This window comes from Arabidopsis lyrata (assembly GCF_000004255.2).
Source record: "Arabidopsis lyrata subsp. lyrata unplaced genomic scaffold ARALYscaffold_5, whole genome shotgun sequence".
NCBI lineage: Eukaryota > Viridiplantae > Streptophyta > Magnoliopsida > Brassicales > Brassicaceae > Arabidopsis > Arabidopsis lyrata.
The window spans coordinates 264,405-288,843 of NW_003302551.1; the positions used below are offsets into that span (position 1 = coordinate 264,405).

Below are 24,439 nucleotides of genomic sequence, written 5' to 3' on the forward strand. Positions count from 1 at the left end.
TCTGAACCTCGCAATCGCGGGTGTTATTTTATATTACTTGAACCCTACGATCGGGTATAAACTTTGATGACCTAACGGCTGGGTATTGTAGCCGCTTTGAACCCTACGATCGGGTATAAACGTCGATGATGACCCGACGGCCGGGTATAAAGCCGCTATTATGAATAATTGTCTAATCTCACACGTGTGACCACGTATGAGTTTGCCGGGGGGTATTGGAAGAACCAGAGATCGACGAAGTTTATCTTAATTTAGAAAATTAGGTTCAGTCTTTCTCTATATATATATCGATGTATCTTGGAACATTAATCTTATGAGAATCAATTATAATTTTTCCTAAACACTTTTGTGTTATTTACTCTCATCAATTTATCAATACGACCATTGTTTTTTAAATCATATTTGTAATAATGCAAGATGACAGAATCGTGGTAAAAAAATAATTTTAGTCAAACGGAAAAAAAAAAGACATATTTTTACGTTTTTTAACCGTTACATTCTCTATGGAAAAAAAAAAGACATATTTTTACGTTTTAACCGTTACATTCTCTATATAAACGAAGGAGAGCAGAAATGAAAGTATTCATCAAGCAAAGAAACAAACAAATACACTTCACTCGCTACCAAGGAAGAGACAAAAGAGAGAGAGATGGCGACGTCAGGAACATATGTGACGGAGGTTCCTTTGAAAGGATCGGCGGAGAAACACTACAAGCGGTGGAGGAGTGAGAACCACCTCTTCCCCGATGCCGTCGGCCACCACATCCAAGGTGTCACCATCCACGACGGCGAATGGGACTCCCATGGAGCCATCAAGATTTGGAACTACACATGCGGTAAAAATACACTTACTTTATTTGTTACAAACTTACAAGTATACAGAGAATCTATTTATCAAACGTTTGACCATATATGTAAACTCATCTCTCTCTAAATTTGATTCACTTGAACCCGACAATTTTATTCATAAGTAGATTGGCGGATTTTTTTTAAGGAACAGTAACAACACACGTGAATCTTGCCATTTAAAACATTCATCAGAAACATATATGTGGAAGAATCTCTTTACCTTAAAATTTAGTTGAGTGTTACATGTATATAGATCCAAACATATATAATATATGCATGGTGCTAACTTATCAATGGAACACATATATGAAGATGGGAAACCGGAGGTGTTCAAGGAGAGGAGAGAGATAGACGACGAGAATATGGCGGTAACATTCAGAGGACTAGAAGGTCACGTGATGGAGCAGCTTAAAGTGTATGACGTCATCTTTCAGTTCATTCAAAAGTCCCCTGATGATATCATCTGTAAGATCACTATGATCTGGGAGAAGCAAAACGATGACATGCCTGAGCCTAGCAACTACATGAAGTTCGTCAAGAGCCTCGTTGCTGACATGGATGATCACGTTCTCAAAGCCTAAATCCCCTTCACATCAACCCATTAATTATCACCTAATATCATGATCATCATCACCCTCATACGTACATGGCTCCTTTTGTGTGTGTGTGTGTGTTTCGTTTTATGGTGTTTTCAATACAATAAATGGGGGTTTGCATGTCTGGTTTCATCTACTATATTATGCTTTGATGTTGTTTATGTTGAGGCTTCATGTATGTTCATCTATACATGTATCCTTGTTAATTAATGATTTTCAAGAGTAATTAATGAATACTGTCCTTTTTAAGTGTTGCGCTATTTATGCATCAGCTTCCACAAGGCTCACATAATACAGTACTTAATAGTGGTTGTATTATTCATCATTTTGTACGTTCATTTAGTGGTTGTATTATTCATACACGGTATTCATTATAGTTAGTGGTTGTATTATTTAGTTGTTGTTGCCATCTTTTTGGGCACTAGGATACAGAGCGGTCGAGTTCGAGGGAGACAATCAAAATGTAATACGCCAAATCAATGGCTCTGATTTGAACCCAAGGCTCCACCATTTCCTAACCACGATATGGGGATGGCGAGATAAGTTTCCAAAGGCAAAGTTCTTATTCAAGCATCGTCAGCAAAACCAGTGTGCGGATCTACTAGCAAAAACCATTAGAACTTCTCCAAACCAATGGTGTTTGTACCATTCATGTTCAATGTTTCTTACTACAGCTGTAAACAATGATCTTTGATAAGTATTAATAAAACGTCTTTGGAAAAAAAAAATATATATATTGTTGCTGTCGTTGTATGTTCATTTAGTATAGAGTAATTAATGCTGACTTTGTATGTTCATATAGTGGTTAATTGTAATATTCATCATTTTTTCTAATTGTCCTGTCATCGTCAGTAGTACTGTATCTATTGATTGGTCGTATATAAAGAAATTTATATCAGTAAAATTCTAAGATAATTGAATTTAAAAAGGAGAAAAAAACATAGTTGAATTTAAAAAAGGTTCGTATTGGCTGCTGCATTATCTTTATTAATTTTCGTATAGTTAGTTAATCCTTTTTACATACGCATTCAATATGTTGCAGTGGCCCATGAAGATGAGATTTGACAAAGGCAAACGGCAAACCAGTCTACGAACTAAGTACTAAGCCAGTGAATGCGTGACATCCCGACCCATCCCATAAATATGCATAGTTGGTCTTCTTATAACGACCCGTAAATAAAAGAATGGTCCACTAACTGATAAATGAAACTTTAAATTTGTAGCCCATTAAAAATATCTCATATATGCATGCGTCACAAAAGAAAAATGTAAATTGTAAAACACAAAACTAGAGAAACCAAAACAGAAAGTTAAAAATACTCAAAAAGATATTCAAATTTTCAAGCTTTTTCTTCTTGATCAAGAAAACATACTTGAGTTGCTTATACGTATGGAAACAACAACAGATTCATAGACAACAAAAGAAAGAAAGAAAGAACATTAATAAGTTTAGGTAGAGCCGTAGAGGAAGAGCCTCCACCTTTGGAAGAGGAAGTGATACCTCTGCAACCAGCACCTTCATGCCATTCAAGCATGATCTCAATCTCGCCGCATTCGACATTGTTAAGTCTAAGGATCATGTCTTGCGTAATCTTAATTACCATTGTTCCAAACAATGCTACTCTCATCTGATAAACAGTTGTGCCTTAGAGGTTGAGCCCTCTTGATAGCACATCCATTAGGTAGCCTCAAAAGCTCCATCCCCATTTTCAAAGCCTCCAGGTATGGTTGAATGTCAATGTTTGCATCTCCCATTTTGTCATCTCCTGTGAACTTGTCCCAATCAAACATTGTCTGAACAATTTCAATAAACAACAACAATAATGTTATCCCTAAAACCAGAACAGAACTTTTTTTTTAGTGTTAGTAACATTGTGATCTTTGATAGCAACAGTCATTTCTTCATTCCATACTAGGTTACAATTTCTTTTCACCACACGTGTCCACACGTGACACGTGTCTTCAATGTCTGAAGTTTTCGATAAGAAGGGAGTGATTTGGCGCCAGGTAATTGCGATGTTGAAGCAGTCTTTTTGGGGGCCTACTTCATCCTTCTATCTTTAGTTGTCTAGAGTCTCGGGGAAGATCATAAGTTCATAACCATTGTGAGATGGTAGAAAAAGGCTTATGCATTGTCACTGTGGGCACTCGTGAACTCCCAGCCATTTATTGTAACTCAGGTTTTTTATTGAATATAATTTTACATTGGTATAGAATAAAAAAAGTAATTACTTTTAAATCAATGGGAAATCTGTAAATACTTGGAACGTTATAAGTTATAACCCTTAAAGTCAATGAGCTTTCCAAACAAAGTCCATCTATCGGGAAAAAAGCCTTTTTCAACCTCTTGCAGGCGGGTTTTTCCAATCCAAACTATGACCCCTAGTCGATTTCAACCCAAACCCAAAAATAATTCAAAATCGAAACCTGAACTAATGCAAATGAGCCGATTTCAACACGACGCGAAACAGTGTTAGTTCGAAAGTTAACGGTTGCTCAACCTTGGGTAATTCTCTCTCTACATCATTCATCAAACTTTGAAAATAAAATCAAATAACCTTGAGAACTGTTAACTTTTGAACTAACATTGTTTTGCGTCGTGTTGAAATCGGCTCATTTACATTAGTTTAGGTTTTGATTTAGAATTATTTTTGGGTTTGGGTTGAAATCGACTGGGAGTCATAGTTTGGGTTGGAAAAGCCCGCCAGCAAATAGTTGAGGTTGAAAAAGACCGTTTTCCCGTCCATCTATCATACCAAAGTAACAAAGGTTCCCATTACCAATCTTACAAGAAATGAAATCATGAGACATGAGCCATCAGTCTTAGCTTTATAGTTTGCACCATATATAGGAATCGTGAGTCGTCGTGACTGTCCTCAGCTAGGGGCCTTAGTGATTTCCTTCCAGAATGAAAGTCACCGTTCGCAGGCAATCTATACCGTATCTTCATCTGGTGGACTTTTTCAGTGCCGGCTCAACATTTTTATGGGCCCTAGGGCAAAAAAAAAAAATTGGATTCTTAGAAATTTTTTTTAATGTTTTTTTGCTGTAAAAAAATTTTATATGCTATTTTTGTTAAAAATATTAATTACTAATACTAAAAACAATAAATAAAAAATTTTATAGACCTTTCTAAATTTTATTTTTATGTTATAATCTAACTTTTTAATATTTTTTAAAAAATATTTTAGAAAATGGACCCTTTAATTATTGGACTACGGAATTGGACCCCTGGCCATCGCACCGCCCGCCCACCCATCTGAGCCGGCACTGGACTTTTCGGCATTCAAGGAACACATCATATGATTTGTTTAAGGTTATATTTATCTTTTTTTAAAAAAATTGATAGGTGACGAGGGCAGTGATGTATGCATTTGTCAACTCTAATCCTTATCATTGCTTCACTATATGCACTAGATTGTATACCCGCGCATTGCGCGGGATTTTACTTTAAAACGTTTAATTAATGCGAATCCTTGAATATAATATTATAAATAGATTCATTTGAATTTTAATAAATTTTATTTTATTTATGTGTATTATCTTTTCAAAGTAGTAAAAAATTTCTCACTTTTGACTACAATTTCTCTCTTTTATCCTTTGATGTATGTAAAAGTTCTTTATCGATGACAAATCTGAGATATAGACTCATTTCTATTCAAAAACATTGGATTTCAACGTCAACTTTTACAATTTATCTTGACTGTTTGAAAAATACAATTTTTTTTTTTTACAAATATAATTTGACGTATATTTTGATGCTAAATAGTATTCTTAATGTTGATTTTCCTAAAATATGTAACATACGAACTCCTAATTCTAATTTTAAAATACGTTTTAAAATAAAATATATTGGAACGAATTGCACAATCGTTGCCTCGATTCTCGAGCTTTTCTCTCCCTTGAAAGCTTTTTTTTCAGATCTCCGTTTTTACGTTTTGCTTGATCTTAATTGTTGCTATTGAGACTTCTAGTTTATGGTCCAGGAGTTAGTAAGGACGCTTCTCCGACTGCGGCGGTGTGGATTTTGCCACCGATGTAGCCGCTGCTCTGGTTTTAACGGAGGTGGTGAATCGAGGTCGTGGTTCGCGATTGAGGACGCCGTGAAGTGCTTCGAGGATCCCCACGGCTCAACCGTTTTTCCTGTAGTGGAGGCTATGGCGGAAGTTGGTGGCGATATGGTGGGTTTCGCGGTTTTGACGCGGTGGTTAACGGCAGCTCCTCTGGATTTGCTTGGCTCACGCGGAGTTCGTCTTCAGAGGTTTGGGTGAGCCACCACCCTCTGGATTCGCCGTGTTTGGTGTTCACCGGTCCGGTCGAGGCGTTCTTGCTTGGTCTAATCGGAGAGATCTGGAAGTGGAGGGAAGGGGATAGATCTATGGGTCGGATTGCTAGGTCGGGATCTGACTCCGTAGTAGCGGTTGTCGCGGTGGCTAGCTTTTCGGGAGATAAGTGGCGGATCTGGTGCGTCGGTGGTGAGAGAACGTGGTTGGAATTTGGACCCTTCCCGTTGTGTTCTTCGATCTGTCGAGGCTGCCGTGAAGCTGGGTATCTTGGGTTCACCGGATCTAATGCTCCGGCCACCGTGCAGTCGTCCATCAGCAGGGTCCGAGCTTTCTGTTTCGTTTCCGACATCTCTCTTGTTGGGCTATTTTGTACCTGGGCCATTGACTTGTAAGGCTTTTTATGCCAAGCCCTTTCGGGAAGTTATTATAAATTAATATATTTAAAAAAAAAAAAATATATTTCTTATTATTTCTAATTAAAAACTCTTCTATCTACCATTATTATTATAGTTCAAATAGCATCCTCAAATATTATTATTACATATTTTTATTATTTGATTAGATTGTTCTATTTTTATTTGTGATGTTTATAATAGGTTTTTGTTTTATTTCAAATCACCTTATTATTTTTTTAATCTATGTTAATTTCCTAAAATTCCAGTATATTTTTTTTTCAGATATTCATTTGTTTTTTTTAGAACCTAATTTAGAAAAAATTAGTAAACTATAATTATAAATAATAATATTTTTTGTTAATATTTTATTTATTTTTTGTAAATTATTATTTTTATTTAGTGAAAGATAATAATAAAAAGTGTGTGAATTGATTTTAGTTTTAATGTTTTTTGTTATAATAAATAAGTTATGTGGAACCTACAAAAAAAAATTATCATGTCATGAATGGTGAGGTGGACACCTTAAGAGGAGAGACACCTCTCTAATTATATATATAGATTTTGTCAAACCTATCCTTATCATTGCTTCATTATATGCATTTTGTCAAACCTATCCTTATCATTATAACAAAAAAAAAATAACATTTTATGATAAGAACTTGGAAAACGTGAATACGACTCATTCTAAATATATTAGCAGTAGATATCGAATAAGTATATATTAACCTGGCTCACATATTTTACGTTTAAACCGTTACACACTCTTTATAAACGAAGGAAGACCACACGTGAAAATAGTCATCAACCAAAGTAAAAAAGCGCACACAGACACATTTCACTCACGAAGAGATGGCGACATCGGGAACATATGTGACGGAGGTTCCATTGAAAGGATCGGCGGAGAAACACTACAAGCGGTGGAGGGATGAGAACCACCTCTTCCCCGATGCCATCGGCCACCACATCCAAGGCGTCACCGTCCACGATGGCGAATGGGACTCTCATGAAGCCATCAAGATTTGGAACCACATGCGGTAAATATACATTTACTTTAACATAACCCATAAATGTATACTTACTTTAATAGTATTGTCAGGTTACGATGATTATCTATTGACGATAGGATCGTATCTACGTCATACTCCTAGTCATATTGTGATAAAGTTTATGAGTCAACATTTTCTTGCTAGGCGCTAGGTCCACCCTCACCGTCCGATTAGCACCTAGCGATTTTTTTAACACGGGTCACATGTAGATAGAGAATCCAGAGAGAATATTATTAAATAGTTGAATTCTGTTTTTTTACCGGTAAATGGTAAATCTTTACCAAAAAATCAACTAATTTTCGAAGTCTACAAAATATGTGTGCATGAATCTCTTTACCTTGAAATTTAAGTGTAGACTGTGTAGTGTATACATAAATAGAAACACATACATGGTGCTAACTTCATGAATGAAACACACATGTACGTATATATATATGTGCAGACGGGAAACAGGAAGTGTTCAAGGAAAGGAAAGAGATAGACGATGAGAATATGGTGATTACGTTCAGAGGACTAGAAGGTCACGTCATGGAGCAGCTTAAAGTGTATGATATCATATATCAGTTCAGCCAAAAGTCGCCCGATGATATCGTATGCAAGATCACAATGATTTGGGAGAAACGAACCGATGATTCGCCCGAGCCCAGCAACTCCATGAAGTTCCTCAAGAGCGTTATTGTTGACATGGACGACCACGTTGTCAAAGCCTAAATCCATTTCGAACCATCGTCATCACCTATCATCATCATCATCATATATGGCTCCTCTGTGTGTACATCATTTAAATTATGAGTATGGCAACCTCTCCTTTTGTGCATGGTTAATTAATTATTAAAATGTTTGTTTGACGTCCAAAAAAAAATAATAATAATAATGAATCCGTCTAAATTTAACATAGAATCGTCGTTTTTCTTTTAAATTCGAATATGATATATATGGAACCAAATATTTTTTAAAATCAATAGTTCAAAAATATGTTTTCAGCATATAAATGGATTTTACCATGTTAATAATAATAAGAAGTATACTGATTTTCAAATGGCATAGGTTACAAACTTACAAATATTATCACAATGAATGTTATTTTTAAAACCCTCCGTTTAGATTTTAGAAAGTAAATTGTGGTCCAACTGAAATATCTCATCCGTGCGTCAACAAAAGAAGAAAATTAAAAATCTAAAAACAGAATTACTCAAAAACAATTCAAATGAACAGATACAAAAGTCTCTAATTCTCCAAATGTTTTTCTTGATCATGCCATTGAAATGGCCATCAAGAAAACATACTTAATTGCTTATACAGATCGAAACAACAAAGAATCATTCACGACAGAAAAAAAAATAAAAAAGACCAAAGAAAATGGCCATATATAAAACAGTCCACTAAGTGATAAAGTAAATGAAAATTTAAAAATGTTAGCTCATCTGAAATATCTCATACATGCGGCGTCATAAAAGAAAATGCAAATTGCAAAGCATAAAACAACAACAAAACTAGAGAATCCAAAACCGAAAGCGAAAACTCAAAAAAGATATTCAAATGAACACATACAAAAGTCTCAAATATTAATCTTGATCATGCCATTGAAATGATCATCAAGGAAAACATACTTGAGTTGCTTATACAGATGGAAACAACAACAGATTAATCATACACAACAACAAAAGAAAGAAAGAAAGAAAGAAAGAACAATAATAAGTTCAGGTAGAGGAAGAGCCACCTTTGGTAGAGGAAGAAGTGATACCTCTACAACCAGCACCTTCATGCCATTCAAGCATGATCTCAATCTCGCCGCATTCGACATTGTTAAGTCTAAGGATCATGTCTTGCGTAATCTTACCATTGTTCCAAACAATGCTACTTTCATCTGATAAACAATTGTGCCTTGATGGTTGAACCCTTTTGATAGCACATCCATTAGGTAGCCTCAAAAGCTCCATCCCCATTTTCAGAGCCTCCAAGTATGGTTGGATGTCAATGTTTGCATCTCCCATTTTGTCATCTCCTGTGAACTTGTCCCAATCAAACACTGTCTGAACCATTTCAATGAACAATAATGTTATCCTTAGGAACAGAACATAACTAGATTTGTCTTTTGTCTGAATCAGAAAAAGGAGAATTGTTTTTTTTTTTTTTTTTTGAGTGTTACCAAGCGGATTGGGACATTGGGATCTTTGATAGCAACAGTCATTTCTTCATTCCATACTGGGTTACAATTTCTTTTCACCACACGTGTCTTCAATGTCTGAAGATTTCATTTTTTGTTTTTGTGTTAAAAAAAAAAAAAAAAACAAATCAGAGAAAAGAAACAAACGGATTTATATGAACAATTCTATAACAAAGAATCCTTGTTCGGCGATTTGTTCCCTATCGATTTCAAAAATTTCCAGGAGAATTGAGACAAAAGGAAAAAAAGATGGAACCTGATCGGCGACGGTGAGAACGATGTAAGGATCGCTGCTGCGATGGTCGCGAATGGCGAGATTAATCCCTCGTTTGATGTGGATCGTGAGCAAGCCAAGAGGTTTCTGATCCATTGATTGATTGGGGAAGAAAGCTTTTGACTAGGTCTCTGCTGGAGATATGGTAAAGGAGGAGGAAAGAAGAAATTTAAAAAGAATTGAGGATGATAACGATTTGAATTGGTGCTTGCTTTCTCGTCCCCAACTATTCAACACGTTCTCTCTCCCAATTGCTCGAATTATATATACCATTTTGTCAAATGATTTTTGCTAATTTGTTGATTATAATATACTTAAATTAAATTTATTCACACTATTCAAAAAATATAATTAGGACTCAAGAGACTAATCTAGTATGGGTCTACTTAGGCATGGGCTTTCGGTTAACCGTTCGGTTATCGGTTGGGTCTATTCGGTTTTGGTTCTTTCGGTTTCAAAATTTAGTATCCATTCGGATATTTTGAAATTTCGGTTCGGTTTCGGTTTGGTTTTGGTTCTTTCGGTTTTAAAATTTAGTATCCATTCGGTTATTTTGCTTAGGATATTTCGGTTATTTTTGAATATTTTCGGATATATTTAGGATATTTTCGAGTATTTTTACTATTTTTATATATTTTTCAAGTATTTTTGATTATTTGATCTATAAATAACTAATTATTTTGAAAATATAATTGTATTTCGGGTATTTCGGTTACCCGAAATATTTCGGTTCGGTACCGATTCGATTACGGTTATTTCGGTTATAGAATTTAGTATCCATTCGGTTATTTTCAAATTTTCGGTTCGGTTTTTTTTGCTTCGGTTTCGGTTCGGTACATTTGGTTTGGTTTTTTTCGGTTCAAATTTTCGGTTCGGTTCGGTTTTTTTTGCTTCGGTTTCGGTGGTGGTGGTGATGAATGAGAGAGAGAGAGATAAGGTCTACTTTTCAACCTTAACAAAACCATATCAATGGGCTTGAGAACTTTCTCGCAAGAGACTAATCTAATATGGGTCTACTTTGCAACGATGGTGGTGGTATAACACAACCAACTTGTATAATAAAATCACAATAATGGGCTTGAGTACTTGATTAACGGGCCCATTTTAAAGATTTTGCGTTTAAGAATAACAAACAGAGAGTGGAGAGACGGTTTCGGTGCTTGAAAGGGTTGGCCTTTGCTTGCGGATGAAGAATCGGGTCAACCATTCTCATCCTTCCTCTCCATCAAAACCCTAGTTTCCATATTATATCTCCAATCTCATTCTTATATAACACCATTCCTTGATCTCTCTCTCTCTCTCTCTCTCTCTCTCTCACTCATCACCACCACCACCATCAAGCCCTAGTTTCGTTTCTTTGATCATCGTAGATCATTCTTGTGCAGGTCGTCTTGAATGGTAGAAACAACTCTGATCACCCGAGAATTTATGCTCTCCCATTGCACAACCGCAAGGGCGAGCTTTCTCCTCCGTTTCTCCGCCGCATCTTCTTTCAAATTTGGCTTCTCCAAGGAAGGCTGGTACTACCGCTGCATCGGCGTTGACCCTTGAAATCTCATCACTGTTCTTTTTTATTACCCTTTGCTGATTTTGAAAATTTGATAAAGATGTTGTACAACAACAAGCATAAGAAAAACCAGAAATCGAAGACTACGAACAGGTTCCTTGTTAGCATCACTGTCTTAGGAAGTGCTGGTCCGATTCGTTTTGTTGTCAAAGAAGATGAAACTGTAGCCAATGTCATAGACTATGCTCTAAAATGCTATGCTCGTGAAGGCAGGCTTCCACTTCTCGGATCAGATTCCAGCTTTTTCCTACTTTATTGTCCTTACTCTGCCTCTGAAGGTATCTACAGTTTCCTCTATGAATATGTGACTTGTTAGTTTTACTATATGATTAATGTTTTTGATTCCCTTATGTAGCATTCGATCCATGGGGGAAAATCGGGTCAACCGGATCAAGGAACTTTGTGTTGTCTAAGAAGTTAGAGACTCAAAAAATTGAAGACTCTGTGATGACAACAACAATCCGGAAGACCTCTGGGAGATGGAAGGCTTGGCTCAACAAGTCTCTTGGCCTTATGGTTCCTTCTCATTGAGATGATGCTTTGAAAGCTTTTTTCTTTTCGATTTCTGGAGTTCTGTTTTGGTTTTGTTGTCAGTGGAATATGCATCACAACATTTTTGTTTCGGTTTTTGTTGTAGATTGTCTCACAGTTATATGGATTGAGATTCGTTAGCATAATTGTTTCATGTTTTCCATAGCTTCAGGGTTTGAACCAACAATACAAAGTCTCAGTAGTATTTTCTGGTAATCACAAACTAACTATGCAAATGTAAGAATCTGATCTCTGTCAATCATGTAGTGTATCTTCTTCGCTGGCTTGATTTCGCGGGATGTCCATTCTCGTCATTTCTTGTTGGACTTGTTGATTCAGATCCTGAAGCATCTCTGCTTGTTCATAATCACCTCTCACTTGTTTCCATGATCGCTGTTTCGCAGCAGAACGAGGTGGTCCAAGTACATTACTCAGTATTTTGTGAACTTGTTCTATGATACTCTCAAGCAGTCGTATTCTAGTTGAAATCTGCTTCAAAATGGTCTCAGCATCAGATTATTGAGATGCTTCAGCTCTCTCAACATTTTGAACAGTTGCTGTTGCTAAAAGAAGACAAAGACAATAGATGCTGTTAGGAAAACAAAAACAAACACAGGATGAGAAACAGATGAAAAAAGAGACAAGTTTGATTACAGGGAGAACATGGAGCTTGTTGCGGCTTTTCTTGTTTCACTTTCTTTCGAGCCTTGGACCGCCTCGCTTTACTTGAAACCTTTTGTCCACAGGATTTTGGGCATCACCAGCATTAGTAGTAGCAGATTCTTGAGACACTTGTGATGATGCATCATTTGGAGCAGTCTCTGTCACTAACAGAAGCAAAGACAATGTCAACAAATACAGATTCTTTAGGTTTTAGGAACACGCAATGAGAAACTCAGTGAACAAGGAAAAGTTATTTACAGCAACGAATAGGATATATTGGACGTTGTTGTTGTTTCTCTTCCGCCTTTCGAGCCTTTAAACGCTTTGCTCTAGGTTTGTTATCTGATTTTGTGAAGCTTGTACTTGCCTCTGCTAAATCTTCTAAAGCTACACAACAATAACATAGAGATTCAAACAAGAAGAACTCAAAATCGATTCTGATTATTCGTTTTGCAGGACTTACAAGTTTCAATCTCAACATTTGATTGTCTTGTTTGAGCATGCGACGTTACTTCTTCACCTGTCCCAAGACAGCAAACAAATGAAACTTGGGTGAGAAGAAAAAAAAAGGTTTCTTGGTTTCTGTTATAGCTTACTTGGTGCATTCCGAATATTCTCACAATGTCTTTTGAAACAGCTGAAGAAATGTGGATTTGCTTTTTCAAGAAGATACCAAACTACAACATAAAAGATTCGATTCTTCAAGGTTTTGTCTCAGACCCATTGATGATCCGGTAAAAAAAAGAGTTGCGTAGAAATTTACTTAATCTGGTAAATTTATGTGGGACTCCAAATGTATCGAATATAAAATTCGCAGTTTCTTCCTTGCCCATGTAGTCTTGTATGCATTACTCGATTCTATAGTGAACCTGAAAACAGAGCAAATAAAGAAGAGAGAAATTGTAATGTGATATTTGGATCTTTCAGATTAAAAGAGATTTTGATATAAGATTGAATCTTACGAAATCGGTGATATCGTTAGAGATTTCAGAACCCTTCGCAAGATCTAAAACATGCGGACTCATTTCCTGAAAACTTTCTCTGATTTTCACAGATCAAGAAACCTCTCTGCGATCTTTTCTGCGGTTTGAACAACGATCCAATCTTTAGCTTTCTTTGAATCTGAAATGGAGATTTTTGAGAAGGAAAATTCTGATAAGAGTTAGTCAAAAGGGTTTAACGGAAACAAGATAGAGAAACAAAATGAGAGCGGGACTTTCTTATATTGATTGATTGATTATTTATGGACTTTCTTATAAAAACTTTTATTGACTGTTGACTGTTATTTTGAGCTTTTTAAGCATCGGCCCATTTATTATTATTGGGCCGGGAAATTATTGCACAACAACATAATAAAATCGAATACTACCTCTGTTTGAATTTATATGTATTTTAAGGTTTTTGCACATAAATTAAAAAATATCATTAAATACGACTAATTCAACTAATAAAAAATATACTGTAAAATATAATTGGTCATATATATGAAATACATTTAATTTTTGCATAGAAAATTTAAAACAACACTTATTTTGCAACAAATATAAAATCTCTTAAACTACAACTAAAATGAAACAGAGGAGTATATATTAAGATGCTCACTTCTCTATCTCTAAATTTTTTCGACTCTTTTTTTCTTCAAAAAAATATAATTTTGGGAGTATAGAAATATAACATAAGAAAATACATACACACATTATAAACAAGTTAAATAATATGTAATAAAAAACAAGTTAAATAATATGTTATAAAAAACAAGTTAAATAATATGTTATAAAAAACAACTTAAGTATATGTATATTTTGGAGAAACAATATTTGGAAATTTTCTAGAAAAAATGATATTTACTTTGCAAAATACTTTTATGAAATTTTTAATACTTTTATATATAGTCAATGATTTGAATCATTTCAATGCGTAGATCTTTGCAGTGCGCAGTCAGTTCAAAATCCGTAAATTATTTTTTATCTCCTACAATAAGCAATACTTTTCTAGGAAGTCCACTCTCTATAGTTTCCCGTAATATAAGATCAGCCACCTTTAAACCCTCTGTTTCAAGAAATATCACTTAGAAATTCAATTTTTAACATAAACAATATAATAAAGAAAATCTATAGTTCTATACTATATACTTACCCTTCCCAACAAATGTCAATTTCACTCTACTATCACGATTGTCACGACCTCTTTTAACATGTTTTGAAAGATTCCTGTCAACATAACCTATAGCTCTGATGCCGACATCACCAACGTAGCCAAAGTTTTGGATTTCACGTATGATCCTTTGATCAATATGCAATATGTATTTTTCTTTCAAGACAAAGGAAACCCTTTGGTTTTCAATCTCCATTTTGTAAACATTCTAGCCAATTGATGCCGCCTCATCGTAGTGCAAGTGAAATTTACATTGAATTTTCTTTTGAAAGACTAAAATGTGTTTTAATAAAAATCAAAATTAGTACATTTCTATTTCACATTGAAGAAACTAAAAGTGAAATACCAAATTCATCAAACAAGTTTCTAATTCTAATATGCGGAATATGGGAGACCTTATGGGCACGACGTGCCTTACGACGAGATAATGTTGTTTGTTGCCTTTTACAATGTATTGTCTTTGTTATATACATGAACATGATACGATCAAACCACAAAAACATCGGATAAATTTACATTTTCATCGTTCATTATTATTATTAATTGTGTAATTATCGATGTACAAAACGATCAAAGATCGTCGATTAGAAGACTCGCTTCAGTTTTGGTTTGCTACCAGAAGTTCTTTGTAGTTTTCTCCATATTAGATAATCAAAAACTCTATTCAAATATACATTTGATGTAAAAAAAGATTTTTGGTTTGAATAAATTTTACATTGAATTTAAAAAAAAAAAAAAAATTATCGATGTATATTTTGAATGATATATTTTTCTTGTATTTTCCATCTCGATGGATGGGTCTACTTTTCAACGTCAGTGAACTATTACGACCACCAACTTGTAATAAATGATAATGGGCTTGAGGACTACACAAACGTAACGGGCCTCATTTTTAATAAAGATGTTGAATGAGAGTGGTGGTGGAGAGAGAGACGGTTTCGGTGGCTTGAAAGGGTTTGCTTTGCTTGCGGATGAAGAATCGGGTCAACCATTCTCGTCCTTTCTCTCCATCAAACCCTAATTTATTTCCATACCCCAATCTCATCATCATATATATAATAATACTTCTTCCTCCCTTAATCTCACTCATCACCTCAAAACTTTCTGTTTGAATGGTAGAAACAGCTCCGATCACCAAAGAATTTATGCTCTCCCATTGCACCACCGCAAGGGCGAGCTTTCTCCTCCGTCGTCTCTCCGCTGCATCTTCTTTCAAATTTGGCTTTTGCAAGGAAGGCTGGTGCTACCGTTGCATCGGCGTCGACCCTTGAACTCCCATCACTGTTTTTTTATTCTCCTTTTCTGATTTTGTTATAAAGATGTTGTTGTACAACAAGCAAAAGAGAAACCAGAAACTAAAGACTACAAAGAGGTTTCTTGTTAGCATCAATGTCTTAGGAAGTGCTGGTCCGATTCGTTTTGTTGTCAAAGAAGATGAAACTGTAGCCAATGTCATAGATTATGCACTCAAATGCTATGCTCGTGAAGGCAGGCTTCCACTTCTCGGATCAGATTCCAGCTTTTTCCTACTTTACTGCCCGTACTATGCCTCTCAAGGTATCTGATGAGTTTCCTCTATAAACTTGTGACTTGTTAGTTTTACTATGATTAATGTTTTTGACTCTCTTCTGAGCATTTCAGCATTCGATCCATGGGGTAATATCGGGTCAACCGGATCAAGGAACTTTGTTTTGTCTAAGAAATTAGAGACTCAAAACCTTGAAGACTCTGTGATGACAACAACAGCAATCTGGAGGTTGAAGGCCTGGCTCAACAAGTCTCTCGGCCTTATGGTTCCTTCCCATTAAATCATGCTTCCAAAGCTTTTTCTCTTCGATTTCTGGAGCTCTGTTTTGGTTTTGTTGTCAATGGATTTTTGTTGTAGATTAGCCACAAAATAATATGGATTGAGATTTTGGTAGCATATGTAGACTCGTTTCTGCTCTTTCTTAATTGTTTCATGTTTTCCACAGCTTCAGGGTTATTAACTTATTATCTACGATTGCATTTTAAGAACTTACGACTCTCTATTTTAAGAATGGTCTATTTTAATATCTTACGACAATATATAATGGATTCACTTGCTGTAATGATTTGTGCATGTTCTTTTCTTATATTCTTTCTGCTTACGGCTGTAGTATCTAACATAATCAGACTATCAAACTCGAAACAAAATAAACCGAACATACAAACGAAACCCACACGACAATAAGGAGTTAACTCTCTCTACTTATCGTCCTCAGTTTTTTTTTTTCTCCTCTCTTAGTTCTTGAAAGCTGGGGTGTTTGCATTGACGTAGCCTCCTACAGGTTGGAAGATAGAACATGTGCAACAGCGGCTAGAACCACAGTAGCAACTAGAACAACAGCAGTAATGGTTGTACCTTTGAGGCTGCTCCTTCCACGAGGGAGTCTCCCAGATATCACTTTGCAGGACTCGTCAGCTTCTTTGTAAAGAGAAGCCTCAGTGATGGCTTTTTTGTTCTAAAAACATCACATGTTAGGTCAGAGATGAGATTACAACTGAGTGGAGGGTGAAATTAGTTAGCTTAGAAGAATAAGAGGTATTACCTTTAGCATGAAGCTCTTCATAGTTTGACTAAGAGTGAGAGTATCACTCGGTGGTGATAATAATTTGAGGGAATGATCGTTCCACTCGTCTACAAGCTTTTTAAGAAGAGCAACACTAACTCCTAGATTCTCCTTATAGACATTGTCCCAGTGCTTCCAGCAATTAATGTTTTCGGTCAGAGACCAGATTGCGATTGATGTAGCTTCCTTGGCTAAAACAGGATTTCCTGTAACTGTAACACATTAGAACTCTATTTGGAGAAGAGAGAGGGAAGCAGAAAACTCAAGGATTCAAGGTTTGGTTTGTTACTCATACCTTCTTTAGCTAATTTCAAAGACAAAGTGAATATCTTTTGAGTGACTTGTTTCATTGCCTTGCTTCCTGGTGAACCGGTAAGAGTACATTTACTCGGTGATGGTGATAGTTTGAGGAAATGAGCTTCACACTTCTCTACAAGCTTTTTAAGAAGAGCAACACAAGCTTTTAGATTCTCCTCATCGAGATTGTCCCAGTGCTTCCAGTAATCAAAGATTTTGGTCAGAGACCAGATAGCAATTGATGTAGCTTGCTGGGGTAAAACAGGATTTCCTGCAACAATGGTAACAAATGAGAACTCTATTTGGAAAAGAGAGAGAGGGAAGCAGCAGAAATCTCAAAGATTCAAGGTTTGGATTGTTACTAATACCTTCTCCAGCTAATTTCAAAGAAAAAGTGAATATCTGTTGAATCATTGCCTTGCTTCCTAGTGTATTGTCCTTGCATTTTCCTAGAAGCTTTCTAAGAAGAGTAATACTCTCTCTTAGATTCTCCTTGTAGATATTCTCCCAGTGCTTCCAGCAATCAACCATTTCAGTGAGAGACCGGATAGCGATTGCGGTAGCTTCCTTTACTAAAGCTGGATTCCCTGCAACAACAGTTACAGATTACTACTCTATTGGACAAGAGAGAGGGAAAGAGAAAAGTCTATTTGAATTCAAGGTTTGGTTTGTTACTAATTAATTAATACCTTCTTCTCCAGATAATTTCAAAGAAAAAGTGAATATCTGTTTTATTGCCTCGTTTCCTGATGTACTGGCAAGAGCCACTTCCTTTAACAAGGGATAAATTGCCTCAAACCTACTTGTAGCCTGTGGGCATACGCTTGTGATCAGAATCCACAAAACGCAACAAGGTTTTGTTTCTATAGAATTCCAATACCTCTTCTCTTTCGGATGTGACAGGGAATGTAAGCCACAGCAAGGCCTCAAATATATGAGGTGGAATCAGTCGCCTTCCATCCCAAACAGGAGCATTTACAAGTATGGTTTGAGCGTCTGGTTTCGCCAGAATTCTGATTGCATGAACATACAAGATCAGATGATTGTATATATATGGCAACTTAAGGAAATCACAAGAAAACTTTGAACTTACTTCTCAACCAACTTTAGGATGGGATCCGTTGACTCAGGAATTCTAGGGACTAGTGGTAACAAGCTATGCACCCATGAATACAAGCCTACAGGTAAATTATCTTGGGAGGCCTGTCCACATTATACAGTTGAACAGCATTCAGAATACATATCACACAAATATTTCAACATACACTCTCGGTTGTTGTTCACATAATTAAAGGATCACACGAACCTGATCTACCAACCAAATTGTAAGCGGAATCCGGCCAGGTCCATGAAAATAACGCTTGATCCACAGAGAGGGCATAACCCTAGTCAAGACAAGAGGATCGCTACGCACAAGCATTGCTAATGTAACAAATATTGACACCTAAATCGTAAAACAAATATAATAGTGCAAACAAAGGTAAGTAGATACACGATTCAATAACATCACACAGACATAAGTGAAAGCGATAGGATAGTTTACCTCAGATACGCAAGGATCACCTGGTTTACCATATCCTAGAGGTATAGCTTCATCATGAAAAACTCCTCCTCGTTGTATATACAAATCACAGAGAATATAATTAAACGACCACAAGACAAAGTCACAGCGTAACTCCGTCGATGGAACTCCAATAGAGTGATGTTTTGTAGACAGGTTCAGGAATATAAGATAACGGAACCTGTTTATAAAAAAGATATATACATACAAAAATCATGACCTAGAGAAATTGGATTGACAAAAACGTCGTAAACGAAAGAGTTGCTCACATGGAGCACATCGAACAGGTTGGGCAAATCAGACTCCTGGAGCATCTGACGCCATGGACAAGGTACTCCGGAAAGTGCAACCTCATAGTAATCGAGAAATCTCACTAGCTGAAAACTCGCCACAAGCGGATACGTGTCCTAAATAATATATTAACAAACAAAAAAATGAAATTTGATTTGTGGGTTTTATCGATTTAAGATCGCATGCACGTACCGGTACTCGGTCGAGGAAATCCGCAAGATCTGAAGGACCGATCTTTGCCGCAGCTTTGGCAAGAGACAATTTCCAATCCGGTTTTTCTTCTTCCTCCGCCTTCAGATTCGATTCATCCACCACATCACCAGCTTGCTCCTCGCTGTAATCTAGGTTTTCATTCGCCGCCGCACCGTTCGAGTTATCGTTATTAGCTAGGTTTCCATTGGCCGCCTGATCCTCCGGTTTTTGCTTCCGGGACACTACTTTCTTCCAACCATGCTCGTCGACGCCATTGTACTCCACAGAATCGATCATCGGATCTCGGGAATATTTTTCTGATTTAAGTGTTTTTCTTAAATATTTTGTTACTCCCGGTTGAGTTTCTATTTGAACCGGTTTAGTTTAAGGTCTTGTTGGTTTGAGTTATGGTTTTCTTTTCTATTATCTACTTAACATTTTTGAAGTACAAATTTGCTATTTTAAATCGGGTCGGGTTTTAATTAATTTTGACCCGGAAATCTTTGATTCGGATCCTTCCATATTTGTTTTTTGACCCAATTTTTTTTTGAATCGGATCATTCCTTATTAATAATCCCTACATTAAATCCAAACGACATTTAATCCCTGATTTTTCAAGATATGGAACGTATATGTAGTTATAACAAATTGATATTCACAAAGAAAATTGTTTCCTATTTAATGCTACATATTTGATTAGATTACGTCAATTAACAATAAATCAATATTTGACAATCAAAATTTTTCCTATTAAAATGTGGATTAAAGATTGCATTCTAACAAATAAAGATTTACAAACTTAATCTTAACAATATTCATCATATAAAAATGTTATTGTTTCCTATAAATATGGTTTCACCATTTAGAAGAAATTGAAAAGATGCTATATCAAACAATCACACTCATATTCGATGGTATATGCTAGCATATTCTTTAACTTATTGCTAAATCCTACTTAACTATTTTGGAAAATGCATTAATTTGCAAATATTTTCTACTTGCTCACCAAGATTTTCTCTTTTCACTTGAAGAAAACCCTACCTTCATCTCTAAACACTATAAATACAACCTCACTCGCAATATCTAACTCACCACACACTTTAGACTCTCTTCTATAGCAAACGCAGTCACAGTCAAAAGTGTTCTAAATCAATAACCGGTATGGTTCTTCTTTGTGCTCCCTCTGCGAATTAAGTGGCAGTATCAATATCTAAGAAGCACATAATAAGAACTATACCATTCGTATATAGCATAGACCCATGTAATTTACTAGGATTATAATTGTTAATTTCTTTGTTATATGTTTTCTTTTTCTTTTGTGTATATATTGTGTGTATAGAGTTCTTTTTTTATGTTAATGACAAGTATTGACCCCGAAAAAAGGTAAACGTTATCTAATCGAATTCTTTTTTATATCAAAGTTAGTTACTACTTACTACTATATTTTTTTTCTTAAAGAGCTGTACAAATTCTTTCACCAAAAAAAGTAATATCGACTAATAAATATAAAGAGTATCCAGAAAAAGAAAAGCTTATGGTACGATGTATGAAATGTTACCATTTTATTTTATTAGTCCAGATCTCATATGTTTAATGTTTTTAAAGTGTATCTGATTTTTTTTGTATAACTAAAGTCAATAAATCAACGATTAATATTGCCCACAACAGAGACATAGCCAATATACAGAATTAAGAGATTCGAGCAGCCTCTCTTTATACATATAATTAACACCTTACTTTTCAAACATTTAATCTACATTAACATTTTTGAAGTACATTTGGCAAAAAAAACCTTTGGTCTTTGAAAGTATTTGCTCAAAATGCCATTGATGGATCAAAATTGAAATCGGATCACAAATTTCCAAAAAACTTTAATAGATATTCACACCAACAATTACCATTGATATCGCTTTCCATAACTAAATACTACGTTCTTGGTAAGCTTTTTTTTATTTATCAACTACACATTAATTAATAAATAACTCAATGATTTGTTGCCCAATCTGGAGGGAAAGATTTTACAAATGAGACTTCAGAATTTGGTATGATTTTTATAGATAAGAAAATCAAATATGATGATGTAATGCTAATATAACAAATTTGAGCTAATTTCCTAAAACATATCTACCTAATTTAAACATAATATATGATATATCCTTTCACTTTTATTTGATCTTATATTTAAATTATTTTGAATTATTATAAAATATTAGTTAATAAAAATTCGATACTTAAACTTTATAAAACGTTTAAAATATTTATAATATTTAAATTCTAAAAAAAGTTTATAATATTAATATTATAAATGAACTCTATAAACATTATAAATAAATGAACTCTATAAATATTATATATATATATATACAATATAAAAGTAAACTTTTAAATTGAATCGAACTATATGTCTATTAAATAAAGTATTATTGAAAATAAAAATAACAAAATGATGTTTAATTGCACGGGACAGAGTTAATGTGGTGGGACGGATATGGGTCGATATTAATACGGGACGGTACACCACGGGTGAAATCCTAAAATTAAAAATCAAAATACAATTATACAATCTTAAACACTAAACAAAACAAATACAACTTAAAATTTATTTTTTTTTAGTTACAAAAGAATCGATCCGCGGTGTACAACGAAAAATATTATACACAACAAATTCATCAATTATAAAAAAAGAAAAAAAATCAAATAATTAATCCCGCGGTGTACCGCGGGTCATATCCTAGTTGATAAGTAAGAGACTCAAAGCCTTGAAGACTCACTCTGTAATGACAGCAACAATAAGACCTCTGGGAGGTGGAAGGCTTAGCTCAATTAAATCATGCTTTGAATGCTTTTTCGATTACTTGGTTTCTGTTTTGGTTTTGTCATCAGATGAATAAGCATCACAACAATTTTAGTTTCGATTCTTGCTATAATTAATATGGATTGTGATTTGAAAGAATATATGGACTCTTTGCTTGATCGTTTCATGTTTTCCACAGCTTTAGGGTTTGAACCAACAATACAAAGTCTCATAGAGCCTAGCAAAGAAAACAAATATTTGTTCCTAAATAATGTCGTAAATATGCATGTCTCAGCAATGTACAAACTAAGTATGCTAATGTGAGAATCTAATCTCTGTCAATCATATAGTGTATCTTCTTCACTGGCTTGATTCCCCGGGATGTCCAAACTCTGCATTTCTTGTTTCAGTTGTTGATCATTCAGATCCTAAACCATCTCTGCTTGTTCATAATCACCTCTCACTTGTTCCCATGACCGCTGTTTCTTGAGGGCTTTTGCAGCAGAACGAGGTACTCCAAGTACATTACTCAGTCGTTTGTGTACTTAGCTTGTTCCATGATACTCTCAAGCAATCGCAAACAAGTTGAAATCTGGTTGAGAGTGTTTCCAATAGGTATAGATGCTTGAGATACTTCAGCTCTCTCAAATTTTGGAGCACTCCTTGTTGCTAAAAGAAGAGAAAGACAATAGATGCTGTTAGCTAGAAAACAAAAACAAACACAGGACGAGAAACAGAGGAAAAAGAGAGATACTTGAATTGCAGGGAGAATCTGGAGCCTGTTGAGAAGCATGATGAAGCTGTTGTTGCTTTTGTTTCGCTTTCTTTCGAGCCTTGGAGCGCCTCGCTCTACTTGAAACCTTCTCCACTGGAATCTGGGCATCACCAGCATTGGTAGTTGCAACTTCTTGAGGAACTTGTGAATCTTGTGATGATGCATCATTTGGACCAGTCTCCGTTACTAACAGAAGCAAAAACAATGTCAACTAACTGATTCTTTAATGTCTTAGGAACACACAAATGTTTTAGCACAAGTTTATTTACAGCAACGAATAGGAGAAATTGGTCGTTGCTCTTTCGCCTTTCGAGCCTTAGACCGCCTCGCTCTAGGTTTGTTATCTGGTTCTGTAAAGCTTGTACTTGCCTCTGCTAAATCTTCATCCGAGATGTCAACTTTTGATGAAATCTTGAGATAAAAGAGACTCTTGTATTCTTGGATACGATGGAATCTTACAAAATCTGTGAAATCGTTAGAGATCTTAGAAGAACCCCCAGCAAGATCCAAAACATGATGACGACTCATTTTTTCTCTAATTTCACACACCAAGAAACCTCTCTGAGATCTTTCTGGGCCAATCTTCAGCCTTCTTGGAGAAGGAAAGATAATTATGTTCAGAGTTTAGTCAAAAGGGTTTAACGGAAACAAGAGACAAGAAAAAGGAGAGAGCGCCAAATTATTTTGCTTCTTTGATTAATTGATTATTTATGGACTTTCTTAGAGCTTTTTAAGCGTCGGTCCATTTATTCTTATTGGGCTGACATATTATCACACAATAAAATTACCCTATTGTGGAAAGATAAGTTGACTCATGACTACAATTAGATTTCACCTCCCTTAGCTGCCTTTGTTCAATTGTTGTTGGATGTGGCATGGTATGGTACTTTTTGCTGAAATTTCTTGTTCTTTTAGTAAACGAGTGCAATTTATTACAGTCAAATGAATGTATTCAATAAATGTGAAATTGAATACAAATAGATCATCATGTTTCATGGGCCATGACAAGTAACTGCCATCGAAAATTATATATCTATGAAATAATGAGAGAGGCAATTAGTTCTTATCTTGATGAAAAACGAATTGAAATACTATTTCAAAGACTAATATTAGAAAGACAAACTAAATAAAGGCTTTCTCATTAATTCATGAATGTTGTACAAAGTGAGATTATATACAAATCATAATGAGACTAAACCGTATAATTAATCTAACATAACCGGATAAAGGAAACCGGTAATGTGGTATACTGTATATATCTAATAGCCCTCCTCAAGATGGAGCCTCATAAAGGTTTAGGAGTCCCATCTTGGATATCAAATAGGAGAACTGAGTAGGGTACAGAGGTTTAGTAAAAGGATCTGCCAGTTGATGTTCAGTGTGAACGTGCATCGTATTCAAGAAACCAGA

General features: G+C 35.3%; 7 protein-coding genes across 9 annotated transcripts; 4 read left to right on the forward strand and 3 right to left on the reverse strand.

Moving 5' to 3' along the window:
* The first annotated feature begins 573 nt into the window (after positions 1–573).
* LOC9312824 (MLP-like protein 328) lies at positions 574–1,694 on the forward strand. Its single transcript, XM_002875030.2, has 2 exons — positions 574–836; positions 1,162–1,694. Exons 1-2 carry the CDS (start codon positions 650–652, stop codon positions 1,428–1,430), a joined length of 456 nt encoding a protein of 151 aa, XP_002875076.1. The 5' UTR covers positions 574–649; the 3' UTR covers positions 1,431–1,694.
* Positions 1,695–6,792: 5,098 nt separating this feature from the next.
* Positions 6,793–8,067, forward strand: LOC110228334 (MLP-like protein 329). The gene is made up of 2 exons (XM_021025348.1): positions 6,793–7,155; positions 7,587–8,067. Exons 1-2 carry the CDS (start codon positions 6,976–6,978, stop codon positions 7,881–7,883), a joined length of 477 nt encoding a protein of 158 aa, XP_020881007.1. The 5' UTR covers positions 6,793–6,975; the 3' UTR covers positions 7,884–8,067.
* Positions 8,068–8,684: 617 nt separating this feature from the next.
* On the reverse strand, positions 8,685–9,865 carry LOC9311145 (protein C2-DOMAIN ABA-RELATED 10). Its single transcript, XM_021025347.1, has 3 exons — positions 9,596–9,865; positions 9,322–9,417; positions 8,685–9,205 (listed from the first exon to the last, which is right to left on the reverse strand). The coding sequence occupies exons 1-3, from the start codon at positions 9,707–9,709 to the stop codon at positions 8,873–8,875; spliced, it is 543 nt and encodes a 180-aa protein (XP_020881006.1). The 5' UTR covers positions 9,710–9,865; the 3' UTR covers positions 8,685–8,872.
* An 824-nt stretch (positions 9,866–10,689) lies between these two features.
* LOC9311146 (uncharacterized protein At4g22758) lies at positions 10,690–11,851 on the forward strand. Its single transcript, XM_002875032.2, has 2 exons — positions 10,690–11,458; positions 11,536–11,851. Exons 1-2 carry the CDS (start codon positions 11,221–11,223, stop codon positions 11,709–11,711), a joined length of 414 nt encoding a protein of 137 aa, XP_002875078.1. The 5' UTR covers positions 10,690–11,220; the 3' UTR covers positions 11,712–11,851.
* An 86-nt stretch (positions 11,852–11,937) lies between these two features.
* On the reverse strand, positions 11,938–13,550 carry LOC9311147. Its single transcript, XM_021024186.1, is given in 8 exon segments — positions 11,938–12,274; positions 12,366–12,450; positions 12,453–12,538; positions 12,633–12,761; positions 12,838–12,894; positions 12,971–13,051; positions 13,138–13,243; positions 13,337–13,550. Coding segments are annotated over 8 exon segments (915 nt in total). The 5' UTR covers positions 13,400–13,550; the 3' UTR covers positions 11,938–11,966.
* A 1,826-nt stretch (positions 13,551–15,376) lies between these two features.
* On the forward strand, positions 15,377–16,476 carry LOC9311148 (uncharacterized protein At4g22758). The gene is made up of 2 exons (XM_002875034.2): positions 15,377–16,085; positions 16,170–16,476. The coding sequence occupies exons 1-2, from the start codon at positions 15,848–15,850 to the stop codon at positions 16,334–16,336; spliced, it is 405 nt and encodes a 134-aa protein (XP_002875080.1). The 5' UTR covers positions 15,377–15,847; the 3' UTR covers positions 16,337–16,476.
* A 104-nt stretch (positions 16,477–16,580) lies between these two features.
* On the reverse strand, positions 16,581–19,812 carry LOC9311149. Of its 3 annotated transcripts, none has more exons than XM_021026369.1 (11): positions 19,461–19,812; positions 19,247–19,354; positions 18,960–19,158; positions 18,723–18,860; positions 18,510–18,619; positions 18,297–18,429; positions 18,106–18,226; positions 17,785–18,003; positions 17,415–17,687; positions 17,099–17,331; positions 16,581–17,011 (listed from the first exon to the last, which is right to left on the reverse strand). In XM_021026369.1, exons 2-11 carry the CDS (start codon positions 19,330–19,332, stop codon positions 16,832–16,834), a joined length of 1,692 nt encoding a protein of 563 aa, XP_020882028.1. In that variant the 5' UTR covers positions 19,333–19,354; positions 19,461–19,812; the 3' UTR covers positions 16,581–16,831. The 3 variants fall into 3 exon arrangements, with proteins under 3 accessions (XP_020882028.1, XP_020882027.1, XP_020882030.1); XM_021026368.1 differs by having other exon boundaries at positions 19,247–19,384; positions 19,461–19,811; XM_021026371.1 differs by having other exon boundaries at positions 17,099–17,325; positions 19,247–19,384; positions 19,461–19,809.
* Positions 19,813–24,439: the final 4,627 nt, after the last annotated feature.